The sequence below is a fragment of the Fundulus heteroclitus genome, chromosome 19 (assembly GCF_011125445.2).
Source record: "Fundulus heteroclitus isolate FHET01 chromosome 19, MU-UCD_Fhet_4.1, whole genome shotgun sequence".
In the NCBI taxonomy this organism is placed as follows: domain Eukaryota; kingdom Metazoa; phylum Chordata; class Actinopteri; order Cyprinodontiformes; family Fundulidae; genus Fundulus; species Fundulus heteroclitus.
The window spans coordinates 25,149,088-25,173,750 of NC_046379.1; the positions used below are offsets into that span (position 1 = coordinate 25,149,088).

Below are 24,663 nucleotides of genomic sequence, written 5' to 3' on the forward strand. Positions count from 1 at the left end.
TAAATAAATTTAATTGAATTGAATTGAGCCATAAAGTAACACCGTACTTCACCATCACCATGGGGAAACTTCAGCCCCTTTTGCACCTACAACCTTAGTTTACTAAGTTTACTGGTAATTTACTGGATCGGGTTATATGTGAATAACCCCAGAGCTGATTTACCAGGTAAAACTGACCCGGCAATTTCCCAGATCAAGACCTAGTATCATACCCAGTAATTTACTGGGACCGCTTCAGCGTGAATTCCATTTTTGCTTAAAGTGCATTTGTGGAATTATGTGAGACGTTCATAGTCTTCGTTTAGCTCTTCCCCTGGTGTCTGCAAGCCGCTTCTCTGACTGAGAAATGTACTGAACTTGTATTTTTTCTGTAGTTATCATAAATCAACTAACTACTGTAAGTACCACCGGTCCTGAAGCCATTGTTTGTTGAGGCTTATCGGCTGTTTGACTAAAATTCTTCTTTAGATGTCAACTTGATCAGTTGAAGCTGTACCCCTAGCATTACTGCCACCTGCAGCTGATATTGGGTGCATCCATTCCACTATTGCCGGTCTAATGTGTGAAAGGTGCTAATTGTTGTTCTACTCGGGAATATGGTCCCAGTAAATTAGTGGGATTTATGTGTGAAAGGGGCTTCGGTGGTGGCAGCGTTTCCTAGCGTCCTTTCCTAATAATCTATGCAATGGTCTGTAATCCTCGCGGTTATTTTTAAACCTGCAACCGGGCTCAGGTCTCTAATCTATTCAATAGCCTTGAGAAGCTAATTGATCATTCAGTCCTAATGAGCTGTGTGGAGAGAAGGTGTCTGTCAGTGCTGTATTGATCCCAGGACTCAGAGCCCAGATGTGAGATGATGACACTTAAACTGTGACGCCAACAAACACACGTTACTCCAACCTGCTAATCATATCCTTCAGGATTTTTTTCCCCCTTTTAGCAGTAAAATCGCTGGCTGAATAACAACACTGGACTGATTGTTACAGCAGCTGGTAGTTGCTATAAATAAATCACCTCTCTTCATATGTCTTCTAACATCACATGTGCTGGATTTACCTCTCTCTCTCTCTCTCTCTCTCTCTCTGTCAGCAAGGTGTTTTCTATGCACTGACAAAGTATCAGTGAAATATACAGATGCAATGTATGCACAAACATTAATGTTCTGAAGCTGTGCGATTCTTGAGGACCTTTGAACATGTTCAATGCATTTCTCTGTCAGAAAGAGACTTTCTTTTCCTCCTTCATAGAGCCATGTTACGCTACTAGTCAGCCAAAGCTTTGAAGTTACCATCAGAAGAGATCAAATTTGCAAAAAATAATCATCTGAGCTGATCTCTGGTTAGATAAACAAGGCAAAAGTCTTCAGTAGACAGAGCTGCTCTCTGTTCCTCACAATAATTGTCGAAGAATGGCTGTACTGGATCCCGATTTGTGGTAAATCAGGTGACACTGCAAGCAGCAAATGTTGCTGTTTTTTTGGGTCACCGGCCATTTATGTACCTTTGTGGTGTTTTTTTTAGGTGAAACAGGAGCAGTCTTCTGCAGAATGTTTCAGGTTGACCATGGCTCGATTCATACCCGCCAGGAGGAGCTTTTTTTTTCTTTTTTCTTTTTTACCTGCCTTGCAGAGCTGGCCCACGGTTGCAGGATGCCCACGGCAGAATTTCAGCTTACAGTCAAGCCCACCAGGCACCTCAGCCATGCTCATGCTTAATGATTTATGCATTGTGTTCTAAAACCACTTGTTTTGCAGCTACCTAGAGAGCCAACAATAAATGAAGAATGACTATATGACACAACCCCAGCAATCACACCACATTAATTAATTAAAAAGGAAATGTGTACTTCCTTTAAAATATAATACATTAAGGATTGTATTTAATTTAATGTCCTGAAGAATGACGTTGATCAGACAAGATGGTCCTTAATGTACTTCTGTTTTTCTATGAAAACTTTGATTTCAATCAAGTCACATGTCTGTTGTGGACCTATTAGTTGCTGATATCCATGCGTTGTCTTTGGGGTCCCAAGGTCAGCAGCAAAGTCCTAAGCATCCATAAAGATTGATTTGAGGCTGGGCCAACTCTGCTGATAGGCCTTGATTTAAATTTGATTTCTATCATCATTGTTTTCTGCAAGGGGGTGGGGTTATATGAGTTTTTTATAAATAGAATGTATAAACAAGAAGTTGCTTACAGGTGTGTTGGTATCATCAGAGGTCGGAATCAAAGTTCGTAAGATTCCACCGCCCAAATAAAGAACAGAACCCTAATTAATCAAAATATAGGAAATAATAAAGACAAACAAAACAATGGAATTTGAGTGTAAAATTGAAACCAGATATTTAGGAAACATAACCCTTTTTCTCACTGTTTGACATCTCTAAATACTAGTGGTGTCCCGTTACCAGCATCAAGTACTCATACTTCTACTTGTAAAAGCAATCAGATACTCTGAACCGATGTCAATTTTCCTCCTGTGCTCGGCGACGCTGCAACTCTAGGCTAGATACTCTATACCAGGTAGTGGTGCAATACACCAATAGGCTGTTTGCTGAGAAAGAAAAGAAAAAAGACAGAAAATGACTGAAGCTCTAACCGAATTAATCGCCCTTCATGGTCAGTCATTTTCAGTGGTCAATGATATTGTTAAATTATTTGTGATCTATAAGAACCAATTTATTAAGTACTCAGTAACGGTACTTGGAATCGACAAGTATCAAAACTGAAGTATTTGTACTTGTACTATATCTGGAAAAAAATGGTATCCCTTCTTAATAGGGAATAAAGAGAGAGAGAAGTTGTTGTTTTATTTTACTTTTGTTTACGTGTCCTGTCTAGCAGTGCAGCACTCTTTTGCTTTCTTAATGCCAAAGAGAGCCTTTCAGATTTATTTTCACAAGTGGAGCATTACTGCTTTTGCTATTGTGCTCCGCTTGATTTGCATGTAAAAAAAATTCATTGGACATTAATATGGGATTATTGGAAATTCAATGCACACAGAAAGAGAAAGGAAAAAGAAAAAAAATTATGAAACCGAGGGGCTGTTCTTGATTTAGAAAGGGAAATAAGCTGCCTCTAAAAACAAACGAGTCAGTCACTGTCACGTCTCTGTGAAAGTGGTTCATGTAAGGAGTTGGTCGGCTTGTGGAAGAAGTAAACAGCTTTGTTATGATCTCAAAATGCGTTCATTCCTTCAGCAATACAGGCGGCGAAAGGCGGTCCTACAAAGTATTCCATCAGGGGAGCTGATTGCAGATGCCTGCCGCACTTTTCAGATTTTAAGACAAAGTGGTAGTGTTAGTCTATCGCATAAAACCCCAATAAAATGCACTGAAGTCGGTGGTTGTGATCTGCCAAAGTGTGAAAACTTTTGCCAGGCTCTGTAATTATCGTTCTTTCTCGACTTTTGAAAGCTCTTTCCTTCTCTGTCACTTAATTTCGTCATGGTTTGTCCTCTGCGGGGAGCATGTGAGCTAATTGGTGGCGTCACCGACGACACAATACAGATGAATGAACAAACAGAGCCCAATCTTAATAGTGGCAGAGGTGTCAACATCAAGTACCCGTTATTTCTAAAAAAAAATATTGGGTCAGAATAGGGAAGTCTGTAGCAAATCAGTTCCCCTGTTGACTAATTACTTAACAACAAAAGTGCCTCTGTTAATCACAACCTAATGCTCTAGTGGAATTGAATGTGTGCAGCTCAGTAGCACAATATCCTCCAATATGTTCTGTCATTCAGGGATTAGTTTTATCAAAGTGTGTGTTGAGTTTAAGCTTTAGAGCTATGGGAAACACTGATGTGTAACCTTCCACTGTCTCAGAAACAAACAAATCTTCATTAAAACCTGCGCCCGGGCTATACGTGGGGGTCGTACAGGAGAAAATTAACAAAGAATATTTATGTCGGGACTAACAATGTAGTTTGAAAGGCTGCTGAAATTCACCATGATTATTTATTCATTTTTATTTTTTCTACTTCTGTTGGCACTTAGCTTTTCTTACTGAAGAAAACATGCAGCTTAGCACCAAATAGCAGCCGCGGATAACACAACTCGTTGGTGGAACAAAATACCTACAGTAGTGCTACTTGGTGAGTGATGCCCAAGGTTTGATGCAACATGGTCCAGCTACAGTATAAACATCTTAGAAATGTAATTTCCAGCCACAGACTCATATCCAATCGAATACAATTGCTGTGACGTTTATGTGGTTTATGTGGTGTGATGTGGGTTTCCTACTTGTTGCATTTATTTTTTTTACCAGATATGTAACACGGAAAGTGTTTTGCCGCTAGCTGAGACTCCCAGAAATGTTTCACACTTTGCTCTTATAAATATGTGTTCACGTTTTCTTTCATTCCTGCTGGTGGTGATTTGTTGCTCTGCAAAATGCACATTAGGTTTTTTTTTGCAACCTAAAACTCCCAGAGGCAGTCAGATGTCATGCTACAGCCCTCTGCACTGGTGTATTGAAGATGGAAACTCATGTTTAAATCCATAATCAAGTTACTTTTTTTGCTTATTTCTTTTCTGACTTTGCAAGAATTTTTTTATTTTTGTTTGTTAAATCATTTATATTGAATACTTTTTAAGACCCATAGGAAATGTTGTTGCTTAGTATTTATAGATCCAGCTTTACTCTGTGGTCAGTATTTGCTGCACTGGGCAGCACCCTCCTCCCGTTCCTGACCTACACACAACCAAACACACATCCATTTTCTCAACAAAGCCTTTTCTGCGGAGAGAAAAAAACTGCACGTTTTTATTATGTAATTTATTTATCAATTCCAGGATCATCACCAGGATTTTTTTTTTTTCAGCGTTTTTCAGGGCTGGTCTGTCCTTCCACCGCTTCTCTGGATGCATTCCCGCAGTGCAACGTCGCGTAATGCAGCTCGAAGGGGGCTGTTCGTCAAGCTAATAACAGCTAGCGCTAGCTTCTGTTGTTCAGGAGGCATATCGCTGCACTGATGCACGTTCAAGAGCTTTACGAACTTTTCCATGTTGCTCTCCGTGTCGTACTGTTCAGTGTTGTAATGACCATAACGATCATTTTTAATGAGCGTAAGTCGGTCTGATTTCAGCATAACTTTGACAACTTTCAGCATAACGGTCCATTACGCTGACGAGGACCCTGAATTGATCATTCCCTGTCCCTAAGCTCCCAATACCATGTATTACAGCGGAAGCAGTCGTATAACTCAGACACCAACTTTGGCACCATCTGTTTATTTTTGGTGTTCAGCCATATTTTCTTACAAGTGCATACACAGCGCACAGCGTTTGAGGTCGCTCAGCGCCTGTCGCAGTTCGTTCTTGGTGCAACTGTCCCCCCCCTTCCCCCAGATGGTGTCGCCCTGGGCGGTGTGCCATGCTGAGAAAGTCAAACATGCTGCTGGGGGCCAGTGTCAGCTTTTTAGGGTTGGTTTTATTCAGGTTCTGTGTCAGAGTGACAATTACTCAATGTGCTGCATAGATTACATTTTCGCTGCATGTCTGCAGAATTGTAATTCTACTTATCAGAGCAGATTTACTCTCCTTTTTAGCTGTAAATACACCATCTGAATCATGACAGAATAGGTTTGCTCTACAATATCCTTACAGTTGTTCTTTTATTTGTTTGTACTTGATGGAAAAACCTAAGATACTTTCAGATCATTCTTATACACATAGAGATATTTTACGGATAGTCTAGATATCTACTTACTCTTATGGTCAAAAGAAAAAGATTAGTGTTTTGGATGTGCAGAATTGGCACTTGACAGCGGATTAGACAGAGACTTATTTTCAGTTTCCCATGATGCACCCATGATGTGCCACCTTTTAATAGCAACTGCAAACTATCACAATCCTCCCAGTTCCTTGAGGCACTCAGCGGATTATTGTCCCTCTGGTACCTGGTAAATTCTGGTATTCCACCGCATCTCTCTGTTTCCCGTTGACTTTCCTTTTGTCTTTTCCCAGTTCTGTTTGCTGGGGTTCCCAGTAGTCATTGCTTTTCCTGTTTTCTCCATGATTTCCCTCCTCCTCATTCCCTCTCTCCTCTCCTCCACAGCCCTGTTGTTAGCTGATGGTAAGTTATACACCCCTCCTCTAAACACATCTTCGCTAACCCCCTCTGTGTGCGGTGCGCTTCATGCCTGTGAATTATTTGAAACCGAAATACTAATTGTGGTTACTGTCGATAATGTTTTGGTGTCGAAAATCAGTTTTTACATTTTGCTGTTATTTCTTTTTTTTTTTTTTTTTGAAAATAATCACAGCCTTTTTAAAACAATCTCCGTCATTAAACTGACAAAGGATTTGGGTCTAATCAGGGGATTAGGCCATAAATTATAAATCCCTATCAAAACGATCCTGTCAAGTCAACGCTAATATTCCAACACCTGATAACCGGCGCGATAAAAACCAGCAGTTTTGAAATTAGAAATTTAATTGCCTGTGTTTGATTGCATTATTATTAAGTTTCTCTTCCTTGTCAGGGAGACCGTGTCATGTTGCGGAGCAGCTCAGAGCGAGGCAACGGCTGCATAATCACATTTTTTTTTTAAAACGAGCAAGAGAAATCCTGTCATGGTGGCGGTGCACGCTGTCTTTGGCTGTGGAATTGGTTTCCCTTTAAAGTGTGTGTGTGTGTGTGTGTGTGTGTGCTCAGGAGCTATCACGCTTTTAAGCATGCCTCTGTGCGCACGCTCGAAGATAGGCCTTCCTATCAGTAGAGGCCGGCTGTGATCTTTTAATGGCAGTGTTAATATTTAATGGTAAGCGTGTTGTCAGCAAAGAGCATCCGGCTGGGGCTGAGCGCTCGTATAAAAGATGACAAGTCCCCTGCGCCAGGTGGCTCAGTGGGGGATGTCGCACAAAGACCGGGATGAGAGGCGTTCGGATCCGCAGCCCCTCGTTGTTGTCGGAGTCCAACAGCAGCGCACGAATGATGCGCCGGAGTTCTTTATTGTGCGCATTCAAAAGCTTCTTGAAGCAACTATTGAGAGTTGAGGTGCGTCAGATGTGTGATAGGTGGAACTCACCGGGGGAATCCCCAAGAACTGAAAAACGTGTACATTTAGTCAAACCTCTGATGTGTGTTGGCAGTCAGTGGGTGGCCTTCAAAGTAGTCGAGGTGTCTTTAGAGAGTTTCGTTTCAGTTTTAAATCAGCAGGGTTTATTCATTCCTGTGCTCCCCGCCATATTATATGCAGCCATCATTAGCTGCTCTGTTGTCATTAAAAATGAGCAAGCTCTGCTTTATCACTTAGTAATAGCTCTGCTTTTAGGATATGCAGGGACATTTTCCAGTTACCGCGGTACGTTTCTGTGTATTTAATGGTTAAATACTATTAAATACTGTTTTTTTTTTTTCTAATTTAACATGTACACCCATATTGAATGCTACAGTGTTGTTCAGCTCTTCCATTCAAATAAATTTAGATAGTTATCTAACTTTAGGGTACATAGAAGTAATGCTCTCAAAAGTTGTTTCTTTTCTTTCTAATCGTTATTGTTTGGACGGTTTTGCACTGGTAACTTCCAGAAACCATGTTTCCATCCAATTGTTTGGCGAATTTCCAGCTAACTTTTACGATTTCGCAAAAAAGAAATGCAAATTAGGTTTGTATCCATCCATTGGTTTAGAGCATATTAACCAGGCTACGCAAGGTGTAATCTCTTCAGAAGTTTATGTTACGCATGGTTGTAATAAACAGGAAGTAGAGGTTGCAAAGTAGCATGGACCACAAGTCTAAAAAAAGTAATAAATAAAAAGGGCAGGGGTTTTCTGGAATCTGTCGCTATGAGGGAAGTTGTAATTGTTCTATAATGTCAACTAGTATTGTTGCAATTCTATGCGCGTTGTGGGAATATCCAGGAAGATGGCGACAGCAGAAACAGATCAGTCATTGGAGGTAAATGTTCTAATTCGCTTTCATCTCCCGTTCTGCACATTAACTTTATTTTTCCGCAAAATCCTGAAACCACCTAAAAAAAAAATTACACAAAATGTTGATGGAAACATGGCTAGGGTTTCAAATGAAACCAATCTGAATTTCGATGGTTACTTTTAAACAGGTTTATTTTTTAATGGTGGGAGGAGGGAACATTACCACATTTTGCTGTATATTTTCACTTAACACACTTCTTTGGAGTGATTTTCAAACGGTTTTAGAGTGTAACCACTGCTAAATGATCAGAACTTATCGCTGTGAACCACCAGTAACGGTTGGGGTGACTTTAATCAAGGTGCAGAGTGTAATTCCTGTGAGAGAATCGGTAGGTGTAGTTTTACTGCTGAAGATTGCTGCTCTTTAATTTTCAGACAGGAGCTTCTATTTCAGTCTCTCTCTCACCAACACTGAACAGAAAGTTAGGATTGGTGCAATTCATTGAAAATCTACTATAGTGGTTTGGTGTGGGTTTAAGTAGCCCTTTAGCCATAACCACTAATGTAATGAGTTTTATTTAGTCTTTTTATTACATTTGCAAAGCAGCGATATTTTTTCGTTAGGAAACAACCATCTCAGTGTGGTCGTGTTTTAGATAAACAGCATGGTTTGTCAAAACATACCAAAGAAACAGTCTCCAGTCGCACCACACGCACCAGTCGCCTTTGCTCCTGATTTATATAATGACCAGTCAAAGTGGGAGCAAAGATAAGTTATTTTGAATGCTGCTTTCTCCTCTTTGTATGTTAGAGTTCTAAAAGAGAGATAAGAATTACGTTTAGATGTAAATCTACCCTTGAGTGGGCCTCCCTTTTAGAAGATGCTAGCCTGACTCCAAAATGAGAATTTCTCATGGATTCTCCAAAAATAGACTTCACCGAGTATTATTGAAAACGGGTAAGATAATGACTCTTCTATCTTACTCCACACAGCCCCGTTGAAAGGAAAAAGTTTAACTAGCCTTTTATATTTTGGAATTTGACATCAACCACTGTCATAAATGGCTAGAATATAATACATATTAGTACTTATACCTTCCTTCTCTGTGGTTCCTTTTCATACAGCAGTCAGCTGTTGGCAAATTAATTAAATCCTATATTGTAATTAGATATTGTGATGAGATGGTAGAACTATCTAAAATGGATATCTTGACAAAATCCAGTAATAACAAAAGAAATAACCTGATGTCTAGTTATCATTTTCTGATGGAATTCAAGCCTTTCTGAGTGAGAGCACAGTAACCGGAAATGAAACAGAAAAAAAAAAAGTTCCTCCATGTTTACCTGGAGGAGAACGCATCTTCGTCTGCGGATCAGCTGGAGATTCGATGCACAAAACACGTTTAGGGAGCAAGAGTTGAGAAGACGGATCCTCAGGCTTTCTCCAACGATTCAGCATGAGTGAGCTAATGCTTGCGCGTGCTTTGCGTTTTAGCTCAGTGTGATATTCTGTGGTTGCATTGTTTTCCTCATCTGGATTGCTTTTTGGTCTTTTTTTTTTCATCCAACCCTCTCCCTCTGTCTGTTCAGATCTACCAGACAGGAAGCTGACATCTGATGAGGAGGAAGCCAAGCGGATCGCAGAGATGGGAAAACCAGTGCTGGGGGAGCACCCGAGGCTGGAGGTCATTATCGAAGAGTCTTACGAGTTCAAGGTGAGTGAGGTTGCTCTTTAAACAGCCCAGATGAGTTGCAGGTAATTTTTCTTCTTCTTTTTTTGAGCAAATTTGCTATGTTCTAAGAAGAGCTTTTCCATTGCCTGAAATTAGACGGCACTGCCATCATGTGGTGAAACACGTGTATTTCTCTCTGTGAAAGCTAATGTGATGGGACTGGCTGGAGAAATAAAAGTGTTGTTATCTGTGTTGACACGTAGAGCACAGTGGACAAGCTGATCAAGAAGACCAACCTGGCGCTGGTGGTGGGAACCAACTCCTGGAGGGAGCAGTTCATGGAGGCCATTACAGTCAGTGCAGGTAATGCTCTTCTGTTTCCATCTGTCTGCAGCCTGCAGGATAAAATCTCTGATCTGTTCAGGTGTGAAGCTCAGGGTATACAGATCAAAAAGTCTATATAATCTATACAATGCACATGCATCCTGTAAACTTGTTTCCTTATGCTTAGGTATTAAATAAACCGGTAATTTGGGTTCTCTGTGCTTAAGTATTTAAATTTTCTGCAGGTTTCTCTCAAGAAATTCTCTGTTTACAATTGTTTTTTTTTTTTCATTTTATTTTTTACTTCAGTCTTGTACAGTTCCATTCGGAACTATTCACATTTTTTAATGCTTTTTCACATTTTGTCCTGATTAGCTTTAGATTTAGATTTATTTATTTTCACAAAATAAAAGCTCAGAATACATCAATAAAATAAGAATGTGATGGAGTGTGTCAGAAACCCCTTAGGGCTTAAACCAAAGACCACAGCCCTAAAACAACAACACGTCAGGCAGCTCACATTATGAAAGGCATTTCACTCGAGAAACAAACCTCAAAGTATTTTATTGTGCTAAATCTGCACAATGTAGAGCGTAACTCTGAAGTGAAAGAAAATCTATTTTCTGTTTTGTATCTGTGGGATGTATTTTCAATCGTCCCCTTTCACTATTATATCACTTAAAAACAGCTTAATTGCCTTAGGAAGCCTCCAAATTAGTAAAGTATTTGTGTGTCATTGAATCTATAATTCCAGCTGTTCGGTGATGGCCTCAAAAATGAGTTTTGGGGCAAAAGAAGAAGAAAAAACAACAACATTTCATATCACCGTGAACTAGGGAAGCACAATATATCAACATTGACATCGGTATCAGGCAATGTTAGTCATTTTTTAACATTTTTTTTAACATATCTGTATCGGTCCGATTAGTAAGACTGGACCGGTATTAACAACCGATGTTTATTTCCATCTAGTTGCCTTTAGTGCCTCTGTTTCAAGAGGGGGAAGGGAGGGCGTTGGTCATGTGAGTTTTTGTTTGGTCATGTGACAGTGATGCATCGCAGCCAGGGATGTGGAGTTTTTAAATGAAGCAGAGATGCAACGTCACCAGTGGGGTCGTTTTTCACGGTGTCAGTGCGTAAGTCTAGACTGTAACTCACATTCAAAAGTTCAGCTAGCATAGTTTTCAGGCTGTACGAAGCTGCACAAAATTTGACCATCACAGAAACGTAAATGTGTGTGTGTGTGTGCGTAACCATCGGTAACAGCAATATTAATCTCGACTATCGATATTGGCCAAAATGTTCATATCGGTGCATCCCTACCCTGAACGCACCATCCCGACGGTGCCAGCATGATAACATGCAGATGCTTTTCTTCATCGAGGACAGCCAAGCCGGCGAGAGCTCTGATACCGAAATACAGAGCGACCCCGGAAGAAAGGTGATTTTGCTAAAATGGATAAAAAAATAATTCAGTCTCTAGATCTTTAAAAGCTGGTTCGAAGAATAACCAAACAACTTGAAGCTGTAAATCCGACAACAGATGGTCCTGAAAAGTGGAAAAACACGATGCGCTACTTTGTGATAGTCCATCACACACATGTCCAGTAACATTTTACAAAATAAGGAAAAGAAAGTTCAAGAGACATGAATGCTTTTCTTTCTTGATCCAATTTTTAACATAACTGTCAAAAAAACCCAAAAAAATATATGTCCTTAAATTGCTCCGTCTTTGGGACGAGCCGGGACCTAAACCACAGCCATCCTAACCCAACTGTTGTCTGTATCCTTCAAAACACCCATGCCATTGCTCACCCTGAATCTTTTACAGCTTAGGAGAGATGTAATATTCACATTCACAAGAGGCACATCATGAATCACAGCCAGCAACACTGGCCTGCCGTCTTCTGCAGCTGCAGCCGCTGTCTGACGAGAGCCGACGAAGGCCTTGGTTTTGTCGCTGTGGTGCTGAAATATTTAATCAAGAGGCCCTCCTTACTTTTTGATGATCCATCCTTGGCTGAAAAATGCATGCAGCTCACACGGTCTGACATTTGGAACCACGACAGAGCCCCTGCCTGTCTGCTCAGTGTCCTTGCAAGCTGCTGGGACACAGAGGAGCTCTTCAGTGTGGAAGAGCCCCGCTTAGGTCATCTGGTAGTTTCACTGTGGGGCCTTGTTAATCTTGCAGAACACAACAGAAGGGCAAGAATTTCTGCAGTGGTCGTGGGGCAAAAACAAACAGTGCATCCAATCCAATCCTACTGAGGATCTGCATATGTTCTCCCTAGGCAGTTTTTCTTTGCGGCTAGAGGGTGAAAAAGCACAACACATACCGAATAAACTATTTGCATTGCTGGTCAGCGGTTCTTCATATTTATGTCCACTTTTAAAATCCAAAAGTCGTTGGTCTAAAAACTGTGTTATGCTGCCTTGCAAAAGATATTCACACTCTTTGAACTTTTCTAAAACCCCAAACTTTGTATATTTTACCCAGATTTCATGTGGTAGACCAACACAAAGTAGCGCACAAAGTAGGAAGTGAATGGATGTGGCAATGGAGTGTTTGAATTTTGGATTTTAGAAGTGTTTTATGTTTTTATATTCATGAGTAAATAAATACCTTGTAGGACCACCTTTTTTTTTTTTCTTTTTTAGCAATTTAAGATGCAAGTCTTAAACTCTAACACGTTTTTTTCCCCCTGTCTGGATTTCCCAGTATTTAACGTTATCCGTGCTCGTCGACTCTGTCCCGCACCATGATGCACATTGTCTTCTGCGCCTTCCGCATGTTTGCCGAGTCTTCTGCGTGGCTTGTGGCAAACTTTAAACAGGGCTTCTCGTTTTCTTTCGAGACATACCCTTTTCTATCGGGTCTTTACGAGAAGAAAAACAAGATTTGTGGAGTACAGGAGGAAAAGGTGTCCTGCCAGCAGACTCTCACACCTGAGCTGTGGCTCTCTGCAGCTCCTGCAGAGTTACTGTCGGCCTCTTAGCTGTCATGTTAACAATTCGTCCATTTACGTGGGTGGCCATGTGGAATCAGCACCTGGTAGACAGTAGGCTTGCAGTTGCGCTCCTTCCACTTTCAGATGATGGGCTGAACGTCAATCAAGCTTGTGATCTTCTTTTACAACTTGGTTTTAAACTTCTGAGCTGTCTGCTGCTGTGTTCCTTGTGCCGTCTGTTCACTAAAGTCTCTAACAGACCTGCGAGGTCTGCGCAGAACAGCTGGACTCATGCTGGGATTAGATTCCGCACAGATGAACTCACGTTGCTAATAAAGATGCCATTTTATTTAGGGGTATCAGAGTAAAGAGAGCTGAATACAAACACACGGCAGAATTTTTATAACCACCACAAAAAGGGACTTTAGCCTAATCTTCCTAATAGTCCCTAAGAGTACTCCTCATTGTAATAGGTAAGAAACAAAAAGGAAAGAACTAAAGTGCTCCGTCTTTTTACCCTTTATCAGCAAACTTCATCTCATTTCTTAATTGCCAGGCAAAACAGCTTGTCCTTTGTGGCCTCAGGCAGTGACGAGTATTTATCTCACATTTGCATAATAATAACCTTCGGCTGAAGTCAAAAGGATGTTTCATGCTGAGAGATAAGTGATCATGCCATTTTAAGTGATTGTTGTTCTGCCCCCCCCCCCCCCCACCCCCTGTCACCCCTCCTCCCTTTATTTCCTCGGTTTTCCGAATCTTCTCCTGCGCTCTCTGCCCTCCCTAAACTTTCTGCGTCACCGTGTTTCGTTTTCCTCTCCTCTTCACACTCTTTTATTTCTTCTCCCTGCCCCCCCCCCCCGCTCAACCCCTCTTCCGGCCAGAAGATGAGGACGAGGAGGACACAGGGGAAGAACGGCTTCCGTCGTGTTTCGACTACGTCATGCACTTCCTCACCGTCTTCTGGAAGGTGCTGTTTGCGTGCGTCCCCCCCACGGACTACTTGAACGGCTGGGCGTGCTTCATCGTGTCCATCGCCATCATCGGCCTGCTCACGGCCGTCATCGGCGACCTGGCCTCCCACTTCGGCTGCACCATAGGCCTCAAGGACTCAGTCACGGCGGTCGTGTTTGTCGCTCTTGGCACATCAGTCCCAGGTGAGTCCAGGAATAGCAGGGAGGCGAGCCTTTTATAAGGACACGTCATTTTCAATACTTCGCCGAGTCTTGTTTGTCAACTTGTCCTCAGAAATCTCAGAAATGTTGTTTATATATGTAGTTTTTATAGATGCATTTTCTTGCACTTTTTTGTCTTGCAAGTTTTTGAATTCACAACGTCAGAGAAAATCCTAGTTTCAATGTAACACATTTTTGCCTTTAATTGTCGAAAATTGAAAAGAATGTTCTCACAAAGTTCTGACCTCTTGACATCAGCTCCTCCAAGGCAAGGCAAGGCAAATGTATTTATATAGCACAATTCAGTACAAAGACAATGCAAAGTGCTTTACATGATTAAAATATAGCAAAATAAAAGCAAGTAGGAATAAAATGTAGATAGAAAATAGAATAAAAGCAAGTAGGGATAGAATGTAGAAACAAAGAAGAACATTAAAAGCAGGAGAACAGTTTAACTGGAACAGTCAAAGGCAATTTTAAACAAATGTGTTTTTAATCTTGATTTAAAGGAACTCAGGCTTTCCACACTTTTACAGTATTCTGGAAGTTTGTTCCAGATCAGCGGAGCATAGGAACTAAATGCTGCTTCTCCATGTTTAGTTCTGGTTCTAGGTATGTGGAGTAGACTGGAGCCAGAAGACCTGAGTGGTCTGGAGGGTTTATACGCTGATAACAAGTCTGTGATGTATTTAGGTGCTAAGCCATTCAAGGATTTATAGACTAACAGAAGTATTCTATTCTCTGAGATACAGGGAGCCAGTGTAAGGACTTTAGAACTGGGGTGATGTGCTCTACTTTCTTAGTCTTAGTGAGGACGCGGGCAGCAGCGTTCTGGATCAGCTGCAGCTGTCTGATCCACTTTTTAGGCAGACCTGTGAAAACATCGTTGCAGTAATCAATTCTACTAAAAATAAACGCATGAAATAATTTTTCAAGATCCTGCTGAGACATCAGTCCTTTAATCCTGGAAATGTTCCTCAGGTGATAGAAAGCCGACCTTGTAATTGTCTTTAGATGCTTTTAAAGGTTCAGGTCTGAGTCCATCACTACTCCAAGATTTCGGGCCTGATCAGTGATTCCTAGCTGAAGCGACTGAAGCTGTGTGCTAACTTTTGATCTCTCCTCTATTGGTCCAAAGATTATTACTTCAGTTTTGTTTTTATTCAGTTGAAGAAAATTTTGGCACATCCAGGCATTGATTTCTTCTAGGCATTTTCTCAGTGCTTGAACTGGTTCATGGTCACCTGGTGACATGGTGATGTAGAGCTGTGTGTCGTCTGCATAGTTATGGTAGCTGATGTTGTCGTTTGTTATTATCTGAGCTAGAGGGAGCATGTAGATATTGAAGAGGAGGGGACCCAGGATGGACCCTTGGGGAACCCCACATGTGATTTTTGTCATCTCTGATGTAAAGTTACCTACTGATACAAAAAAGTCCCTGTCCTTTAAATAGGATTTAAACCAGTGGAGAGCTGTACCAGAAAGGTCGACCCAGTTCTCCAGGCGTTCTAACAGGATGGAGTGATCAACAGTATCAAATGCTGCACTGAGATCCAATAGAACCAGCACGGTGGTTCTTCCACAGTCTGTATTTATACGGATGTCATTAAACACCTTGATAAGGGCGGTCTCTGTACTGTGGTGAGCACGGAAACCTGACTGGAAAACATCAAAGCGGCTGGTCGTTGTTAAGAAGGTGTTTAATTGTTGAAAAACAGCTTTTTCAATAATCTTACTGATAAAGGGGAGGTTTGAGATGGGCCTGTAGTTCTGGAGTAGAAGTTTGTCTAAATTGTTCTTTTTCAGCAGTGGTTTGATAATTGCTGTTTTTAGGGACTGGGGGAAAACACCTGACAGGAGGGACACATTTATTATGTGAGTCAAATCAGACGCTACGACAGGCAAAACTTTCTTCTTTCTCCAGGGTTTCCTTTGACCTCTGTGCTGCCTCTCTGATTAATGCCCCCCTGGGGTCTTTCAGAAGAGGTGTGTTTGTTTATGCTGACAGATCACGTTACACTTGGGTTGCACACAGGTAGACTTCATTTCACTAACTGATGATGATGATGATGATGATGATGATGATGATGATGATGATGATGATGATGATGAAAAAGGAAATTTGTTTTGGGTACAGACTCTGTCTGCTGCATAGTCCAAACCATGGCTATCACAGTACATTCACACATAAAAACACTACTATAAAAATTCCGTTATAAGAAAAATAAATACATAGAAGAAAGATGTCACATTACATTCACAATAAAAAAAAATTGTATAAATTATGGGTCTTTTGAAAGTAATCGGTTACACAACATATTTTTGGGGGCTTTATAGCAAATCTGTGGATACATTTGCACATGCCAGTTTTCAGGTTTTTTTTACTTTTTAGATTCTTTTAAAAGAATTTTAAAGAGGATTTTTATTATCCTCTATCTTCCCCTCAACCCTCGCCAGCTTATCTGTCCCTGCTAACGAAAAGCCTCTCCACAGCATCATGCTGACACTACCGTGGGGAGGGTTAGTAGCTTGTTTTCTGGCAGTTCAGCAGCATTTAGTCACAGGCTGCATAAGATTTGTGGCGGTAGGTTCTCTAGACAAAATCTAGAAAAGTCTAGGAAACTGACACAAGCGCCTTGTGTTAGCTTTCTGAGTTAGTGCAATAAAAAAGAAACAATAAGATCAGAAAACATCAGCAGCATTCATAGTCAGGGGTTGCTTAAACAGGGATCTTTGAAATCATATTTTAGTCAAGAGTGGATGAACCGTCATTAAACGGCAACTTAATGGTGAATGTCTTCTTTCTGCAGACACCTTTGCCAGTAAGGTAGCAGCCGTCCAGGACACCTACGCGGATGCCTCGATTGGGAATGTGACCGGCAGCAACGCCGTCAACGTCTTCCTGGGAATCGGCATGGCCTGGTCCGTGGCGGCCATTTACTGGCACATGAAAGGGAAGCCGTTTGTGGTGGAGGCCGGGTCGCTGGCCTTCTCCGTCACTCTCTTCACCATCTTCGCCTTCCTGGCCATCTCGGTGCTGCTCTACCGGCGCCGGGCCCACATCGGAGGGGAACTGGGTGGCCCGCGGGGACACAGACTGGCCACGTCGGCCTTCTTTTTCAGCCTCTGGTTCCTTTACATCCTCTTCTCCAGCCTGGAAGCTTACTGTCATATAGAAGGCTTCTAAGCAGATGAGACTCCTGGAAAAGAAACGAAGATGTCTAAAGAAAAGAGTGAATGCTTACAGTGGGATTTGGGTCAGTTTTGAATGCTAGGAACAGATGAGGCAAACCTGGGGGGGGGGTTTTCTTAAAAAAAATAATAAAAATGGCTCCTGCTCTCTCCTTCTCCCCCTCCCTCTGCCCCGTCTGTGAGAAGGTGCGCGTCCTGCCCTCTAGTACCGACAGGCTTCGCTCAGGCGGGAGCCGAGCTCGACCTTGCTGCTGGGTTCGATTTCCCAGCATGCCCAGAGGACGGGCGAGGCCAAGAGGCGGTCCTGCACTCAGCTGGAAGACAGTGCAGCCCTGTTACCCGGAGAGAGCGGAGTCAATCAGAGGTTTATATTTTTCTCAAAAACGAGCAAAAATGACTTTTTAGAAGAAACATATTTTGGGGATAAAATGCCAAAAAAAAAAAAACACACACACACACATACACACACATGCAACAAAAATAAATAAATAAATAAAGACTCAGTCACACAGAGGAATCAAAGAACTATTTTCTGATCTAAAAGAATAATGATACGTTATATCTAAAACGGTAAATATGCTGTGCAGTGACAGCAGGGAGGGGGGGTTCATAGTATTTATTTTTATTTGCATCGTTTCCTAATGGAGCTCTTCAGAGGGGTCCGAAATCCCACAGCCAGGAAGAGGATCGAGGAGCAACAGTGACAGCTCCCACAAAGCACGATTCAAGCAGGAGAAAAGGGAAAATATGGATACAGCAAACTGCCCTGAACTTTACTTCCTTACTCTAAATGTATCTATATATAATATATTTCCATATTTTCTGTATATTTTGAATATTTGTTTTAAATGTGGTCCTCTTCTGTGCTATCAGAGGATTGCAGTGGGAGAAGACGGGGCGAGGGAGGGGAGGGAGGGGAGGGTCGAACTATATATATCTGAACGATGTCTTCACCTTTCTAAGATTTATGTATCTTGCCTCTAGGTAACAAGTAATGACATTGTATTTTATTTATTTACTGATATCTTGGTCTCACTTGACTTTTCACTTTTTTCAATCAGACGTCCGACGGGAAAAAGAAGAAAAGAACAAAAACTACAACGTGCGTTGCTGCAGAAATAAATTCAGAGGTATTTTTGTACTCTTCCTTCCATGCACTTTGCTGTATAGTTCTACTCCTGGAGACTTCCTCTACTTCTTCTACGTGTGCATAAGGCCAATGGTTCACGGTCGTCACAATGAACTGAACGGTGCCTGTGGAGGGAGAGGCGTTTGCTGCAGCTACCCACACTAATCAGCTCTTTGCTTTGGTCAGAGAACCCTTGTCTTTTGTATGAAGCTGCATTAACTGATATTACTTTAGCGCCATTGTCCCATTACCGACACTCCTGATTGGTTCATCACTCTATCTTAGGCGTATGAGGGTCTCCTGGCTGGCTTTCGAACACATAAACCTCCTAAACCATTCTGTAACCACCTTGTCTTTTTACGTGGAGACAAAAGTGTCCCTGTTGGATGCAGATGATCTCCTCTTTCTCTAAGGAGATGGGTGGACCCAACAGATGAGCTGTTACACCACCAGTATTGGTGGAAAGATCTAAAATGTTGCAATTAACGTATCGACTCGGAAACTCTTTATTCCCGTAGCTTTTACCACAGGCAAGCCAGTCGCCTTCGCAGATTTAACGTGATGCTGCTCCTCAGACGATCCACCATCCAGGACCCTTTCTTGATTAATCCGATTTGTAAAAAGGATTAGGATGCAATAAGAAATAAATTCAACTTCTGGCAAAAACAGATGGAATCACTACAAAGTCTCGCCCCAGTTTTGGATTAAGGTCTGGATTCTTCCCTGTGTGGGCTAATGGAAAGCATCCCCGCAGCATGATGCTGCCACCACTATGTGGCACTGTTGGGATGAGGAGAGTGGTGTGCAATGTTGTCTGATTAGGAACAGATTGGTACGGTGTGCCTGAGCTGTGGCTCTCTGCTTTTAATCACCGCTCTTGGACAATTTTCTATTGTCAATTCTTTCTCGTTGTCCTGTGAAAATACAAATAAAAATTTGAATTGGACTGTTGAACACTCTGACTGCTGAACAGTTCTTGTAAAAGACACCTCATAGAAATGCACTGACATTTGTAAGGAATGAGAAAACAGATTAAACTATGTTTATTACAATTATTACAATCTCTCAAAATTATTAAATCAGTAATATGTCTGAAGTGTGTATTCTTTCGCAGAGTTAGGGAGGTCTAAACGTATATTTTGTTGAGAGGAATGGCAGGAATATGGTATAATCTATAGTAATTTTCATAAAATCTTTCTAAAACCCATTAACTTTCACAATTACAATATTAAAGGGGACAGAGCATGGAAAATCCATTTTTCTTACATTTTGTTGTGTACTTGAAGTCTTTAGGAGTCCCAAAATATTTAATGTAACCTTTCCAGGTTCTGCGTAGATATCTTTATATGCTGTTTAGGTCATATTTTTTCAATCCGTTCAGTTTTCCCTGTTCTCTGTAACGTTTTTTTGAACAATTACAAAAGTATTTGCTGTGGAGCTGCTAAACAAGGTTATGGACTTCTGGCTAACCAATTTCACAAATCCGACATTTTAATTAATTAAATAATTTTATTTATTTATTTGCTGTGATTTTGTAGTCCAAGCTGAAGCGTGAAAGGATTAAAACTACAAGTGGACACGTGAAAATTCTCAGTTGTTGGGTGAAGTAACCCAGACAATTCATTACACCGTCCCCCAAAATGCTACAAAAATGGCGGAACGGGATGGAGTGCAACAGCGTCGGTGTGTGAAGTGCCTCATTTGCATTTAAGGAGACAGCACCAAAACGAGTTGCTCTCAGACGCACCTCGGAACATGGGGGGAGAAAGAGGGGACAACTGAATTATTTAAATGTGAAAAAGAAGGATTTAAAAGCATGATATGTCCCCTTTAATGTTACAGTTACTGGCATATCTCTTTTACAGCTCAATTAGAGATACAAATGTTGGAATAAAATTAATAGAATATTTCATGCTCCTATCTATGACAGCTTGAATACGTTGACATATGAACTTTACTGAAATAAAAATGTAATATTCTTCAGCAATCAGAGTTTCTGTTTTATTTCTGCCATAAATTCATGACCATTTGGTGGCCATGTAATTGGATTGATCTGCCTTTACTGAACCAAAGGTATAAACCCTATGTGAGCCATGAGAAGATGTATTTACAATCCAGGGGAAATTAAGTGTCAAAGTAGTGTAAAGACAATAACCATCATCTGCAGTCTGTATCTATTGTGCATGGTTGCTTCGCTTTAGTAACCATGTTTGTTGTGTTTAGGTGCTAATAATGGCTCCACATTAGTGTTCCTTCAGAGGTGGTTGGTCATAATTTTTTAATTTAAATTTTGTCGTCGGGCGTCGCCCTAGAGGTCGGAGATAACACAATGATAAACTTTACTTAAATGACAAACACTTTTTACTGCAATTTTAATGGGCCCCCAGTTCCTCCTATCGACAAACCGCTATTGTCTTCCTCATTTATTTAAATCCTGTTTCAATCACAAACATTGACTCCCGTTTCTGGCATTTTCTTTCTCCATTACCTTTGTTGTGAATTTTAAATTTTTAGGTGATGTTAAGTTTCCTGTCCAGATGTTTTCTTGTCCTCTTTGTTTAACCGGGATGCTTCCCTTTTACCACCTCTCCATTTTGTTTGGACTTTTACCAAAGTTCAGACAAATTGACTTAGAACAAAAAAAAACTGTTTGTTGAGTTATCCTCTTTATGGAGTTTTAGAATCCATTCCATTGTTTGAGCTGATAGCTGTCTATAGCTGGGGCCATGTTTACTGGTTTTAGAGATGCTGATTACAGGATGAATCCCACACTTTTGGTAAAAATTGATAAAATCACAATTGAATTAAATTTTATTTACATAGCGCCAATTCACCACACATGTCATCTCAAGGCACTTTCCAAAGTCAAATTCAAAAGTTTCCTATCTAAGGAAACCCAGCAGTTTCGACAAGCAGTATTCACTCCTCATGAAAGAGCGTAGAGCTACAGGGAGAGTCGTCTGCATTGTCAATGACTTTGTAGCAATCTCTCATACTGGGATGAAGCATGAAGGGACAGTGGAGAGGAAAACTCCCCTTTAACAGGGAGGGAAACCTCCAGCAGAAACAGGCTCAGTGTGAACGGTCATCTGCCTCGACCGACTGGGGATTAGATTTATACACATTTTGAAAGGATGTTTTAAAATTATTTAAGCGCTCAGTAATTCATATAGTATTTCTATATGATGCAAAAATGTTTTGTTTTAGTTTAAAGTATAGAAACTAAGAAAACTTCACCAAGATTAGTGATTCCTGAGTTTTTGCCAGAGGTTTTATTTTAACTTTAAGATTATGGTTGCAAAAATAATTGTTTAAAATGTGCTAATATTATGTCAGATGGACCGGGGGGATAAACTGTTTTGCAGGTTATCCTGTGAGACTGCGCAGCAAAATTCTTTACATATGCGTCCTGTGATTTCATAAAAAAAATAATAACCAACTCTAATATTTTAACAAAGAACTTTTACAGAATATTAATTGTTGTAGTTGTATAGAACTGACACACGTCATTGTTTTTCCAAAATATATGAATATTTATTTTCTAGTAAGATTTTCTCCCTCCTGGTTGTTAAAAGGAATTGCTTCCCTGTCATGATCTCTGACCGAAACCCATCAGATCAGATCAGCATCCAGTGCTGCTGGTGTGGGTGGGCGGCACGGCAGGTAGCTCCAGTTTGTGATCCAAAAATAGCCTAATTCTGAATTTGTTTTTATACTGAAGGGGAATAAACACTTCACCACAAAAAATTAAAAAAATAAAATCCCATTGTATGGAAGAAATACAGTCTCATTAGAATCAACTATTTTTTTACATTGAATTTAGAATGCATATTTTTTTTAGACATTGAATATTACCTGCAAAAGAATTCCCCAGAAAAAAAATTTGCCTTCAAATGTGTTGACCTTCTGGTGAACTCAAACCAAAGCAATCTGTACTAGATCGAGTTGAGAGGCTTCTAGCCAATGAAATTAGGCTCATTTGATCACATGACACGCCAGTTGGGTTCACCAGTTGGTCAACACATCAGATGAATGAATTTTTCAGGTGACTTTTAAGTAAAAAAAATAAATAAATAAAACATAATTTCACAGGATAAAAATTCAGTGTTCTAAATTCAATGTAAAAAAAAAAGTCTGATTCTAGTGAGTCTGTATTTCTTCCATACAAAGCCATAATAAAATGTTTAACATTGAATTGGCAAAATATGGGGGGTAAAATGTAATTAGTCACATCTTGACTTATAGAGATGCACCAATCAATTAACCAGAGTTCAAAATAGACCAGATTTTTCCCCCTTGATTGCCTCCTGTCAGTTAAGTACTGACAAACATAAATTAACATTTTCCTGTGTATTAAGTGCATCAAAACTTAGAGGTCTACTAATTTTCCTTCTACGACTGCATCACCTAACAGCATGTACAGTTTGATGTACTTGTCTGGGTTTCATGAAAAGTCTAATAAAGCGTAGGGACACCTGCTTCGATCTATACATTGGGATTGTGTTGTAATTACTTCCTTTTCTGTTTCGTACAAAACAACTACCTCTGTCAAAGAACCTGCAGCACATTTTTTTCCAAAGTGTCATAGTCAAAAAAATCTGAACTGGCAGGGCACAGATAAAATTGGAAATCAGCATCAGTGCATCTCTACGTATAACTAGGTATAAGTAAGAGACCAGACAAGAGATTTAGCAAATGGCAAAGATGCTTTTATCTTCAAAGAGTGGGGGTAAGTCTTCAGTCCGTGTGCTCGCTCCTCCTTGCATCTCCTCTCACTTTCCACCTCCTTGCCAGTGTTCCTCCTTCCTGGTGAGCGGTGCTGTAACTTTCTCTCCTGGCCCTGGATCACGCCTGCTCGCCTCACCCGATCTCTCGCGCCCTAAAACACACTTTCAGAGAGACGCCCTGATGGTCAGAGAGGTCGGGGCACACAAAACCCACGCTGTGTACAGGACTTTCAATGAAAAAAAACACAATGGGTTAGGTGGACACCAAAGTCACTAATTTCATCCACAGCTTGTCTGTAAAGATTTATTTTCTGTTTAATATAAGCTCGCAATCTGGAAGCATCTTTGAGTGTTGCAGGCATCCACAGCCAAAACAGGGAGTAATGCTCTCCATGTCATCTCTGCATTCTGTGACTGGCTCTCATCTATTTTGTTGCATTCTGGGACGGGTTGCAGCTCAGATGTCTGCCGGTGCCAAACACGGCCCACCTGAAGGCCACCGGCTTCCTGTTTTTCTTTCTTTTCTTTTCTTTTCTTTTCTTTTCTTTCCTTTTTCAGTCGGTGGGATTGAAGTGAAACGTCACTGTGCAGTAACTGGACTTGTGGTCGTTGTGGGAAACTGAGGGAGGTTTCAAAAGTAGGGGGATATTACTGTTGTTTTTAGCTGTTTACTTTTTGCGTACGTGTGCGTGCGTGTGTGTGTGTGTGCGCGCGCGTGTGTGTGTGTGTGTGTAACAGAAACAGGGCACATTTTATTGGTTGAGTATGTTTTGTTTGTTTTTTTGGCCTGCTATGAGATGTCAAAATAAAAAAAAAAAAAAGCAAAGTTCCAAAGCGGATGATTTCTTCTCTTTCTGCATGTTTGAACCAGCTTTTTGGTCAGAGATTCCTCACTTACATTAACTAGTCATTGCATTAATGAATCCTGTCACCTCTCCCCTGCAATATACAGACACATCTGTGGGCACCCCTGGTAAAGATCTGTAAAAGGCCTTAGGATACACTATTGCAGCAGTATAATCTCACTCTGACAAATTCAGGAACAGCAATCCTTTCTTTGAGTATATTTATTCAGCGTGGGAAAGAAAATCTGATCTCATGAAACACTTTTTTTTAACAAAAGCATTGGTGTCATAATTAGATTTCTATGTGCATCCTCTATAACATTTCACCTTGTCCTGTATCCGCTCTTATGTTGTCCTCTCTTCAGGTCTCTCGCATGTGTTCCACGGTATTTAAGTCTGAGGACCGAGCTGGTCGCTGAAGAAGGTTCATTTTGTGTCTGGGAAACCATTTCTGGTTGATTTGGCCACATAGTTGGAACCAGAGGTTTACTTGCACTATATAAAAAGACACATAAGCCTTTTTTTTTTCCTCACTGTAAAACATGAAATCTGAATAAGCATTTCCTGTTTTCAGTCGCTGGGATTAACCAGAAATGTTTCTATTTTCTAAGTGCCAGAATAATGAGAGCGATAATTTTTTGGACATTGTTTAATCACTTTCTTGAAGGTCAGAAGTTTACAGCTGTTTTTGTCAACATTTAGTACCCTTGCCTTTGAACTGTACGATTTGGGTCAAATGATTTGGATATCTTTTCACAAAAGTTCGCCAG

The 24,663-nt window shown here is 40.7% G+C and overlaps 1 protein-coding gene across 3 annotated transcripts in view; it reads left to right on the forward strand.

Moving 5' to 3' along the window:
* Nucleotides 1-18,969, forward strand: part of slc8a3 (solute carrier family 8 member 3) — a 142,751-nt gene extending 123,782 nt beyond the window's left edge. The window contains exons 4-8 of one of the 3 annotated variants that reach the window (XM_012872284.3): nt 6,060-6,077; nt 9,471-9,595; nt 9,817-9,916; nt 13,713-13,982; nt 16,811-18,969. In XM_012872284.3, the coding sequence (XP_012727738.2) occupies nt 6,060-6,077; nt 9,471-9,595; nt 9,817-9,916; nt 13,713-13,982; nt 16,811-17,187 (890 nt within the window). In that variant the 3' untranslated portion in view covers nt 17,188-18,969. Of the gene's footprint in view, nt 1-6,059; nt 6,078-9,231; nt 9,342-9,470; nt 9,596-9,816; nt 9,917-13,712; nt 13,983-16,810 lie in introns of those variants that run through there. The other 2 variants (XM_021321351.2, XM_021321349.2) reach the window with 2 other exon arrangements.
* The last annotated feature ends 5,694 nt before the right edge of the window (nt 18,970-24,663 follow it).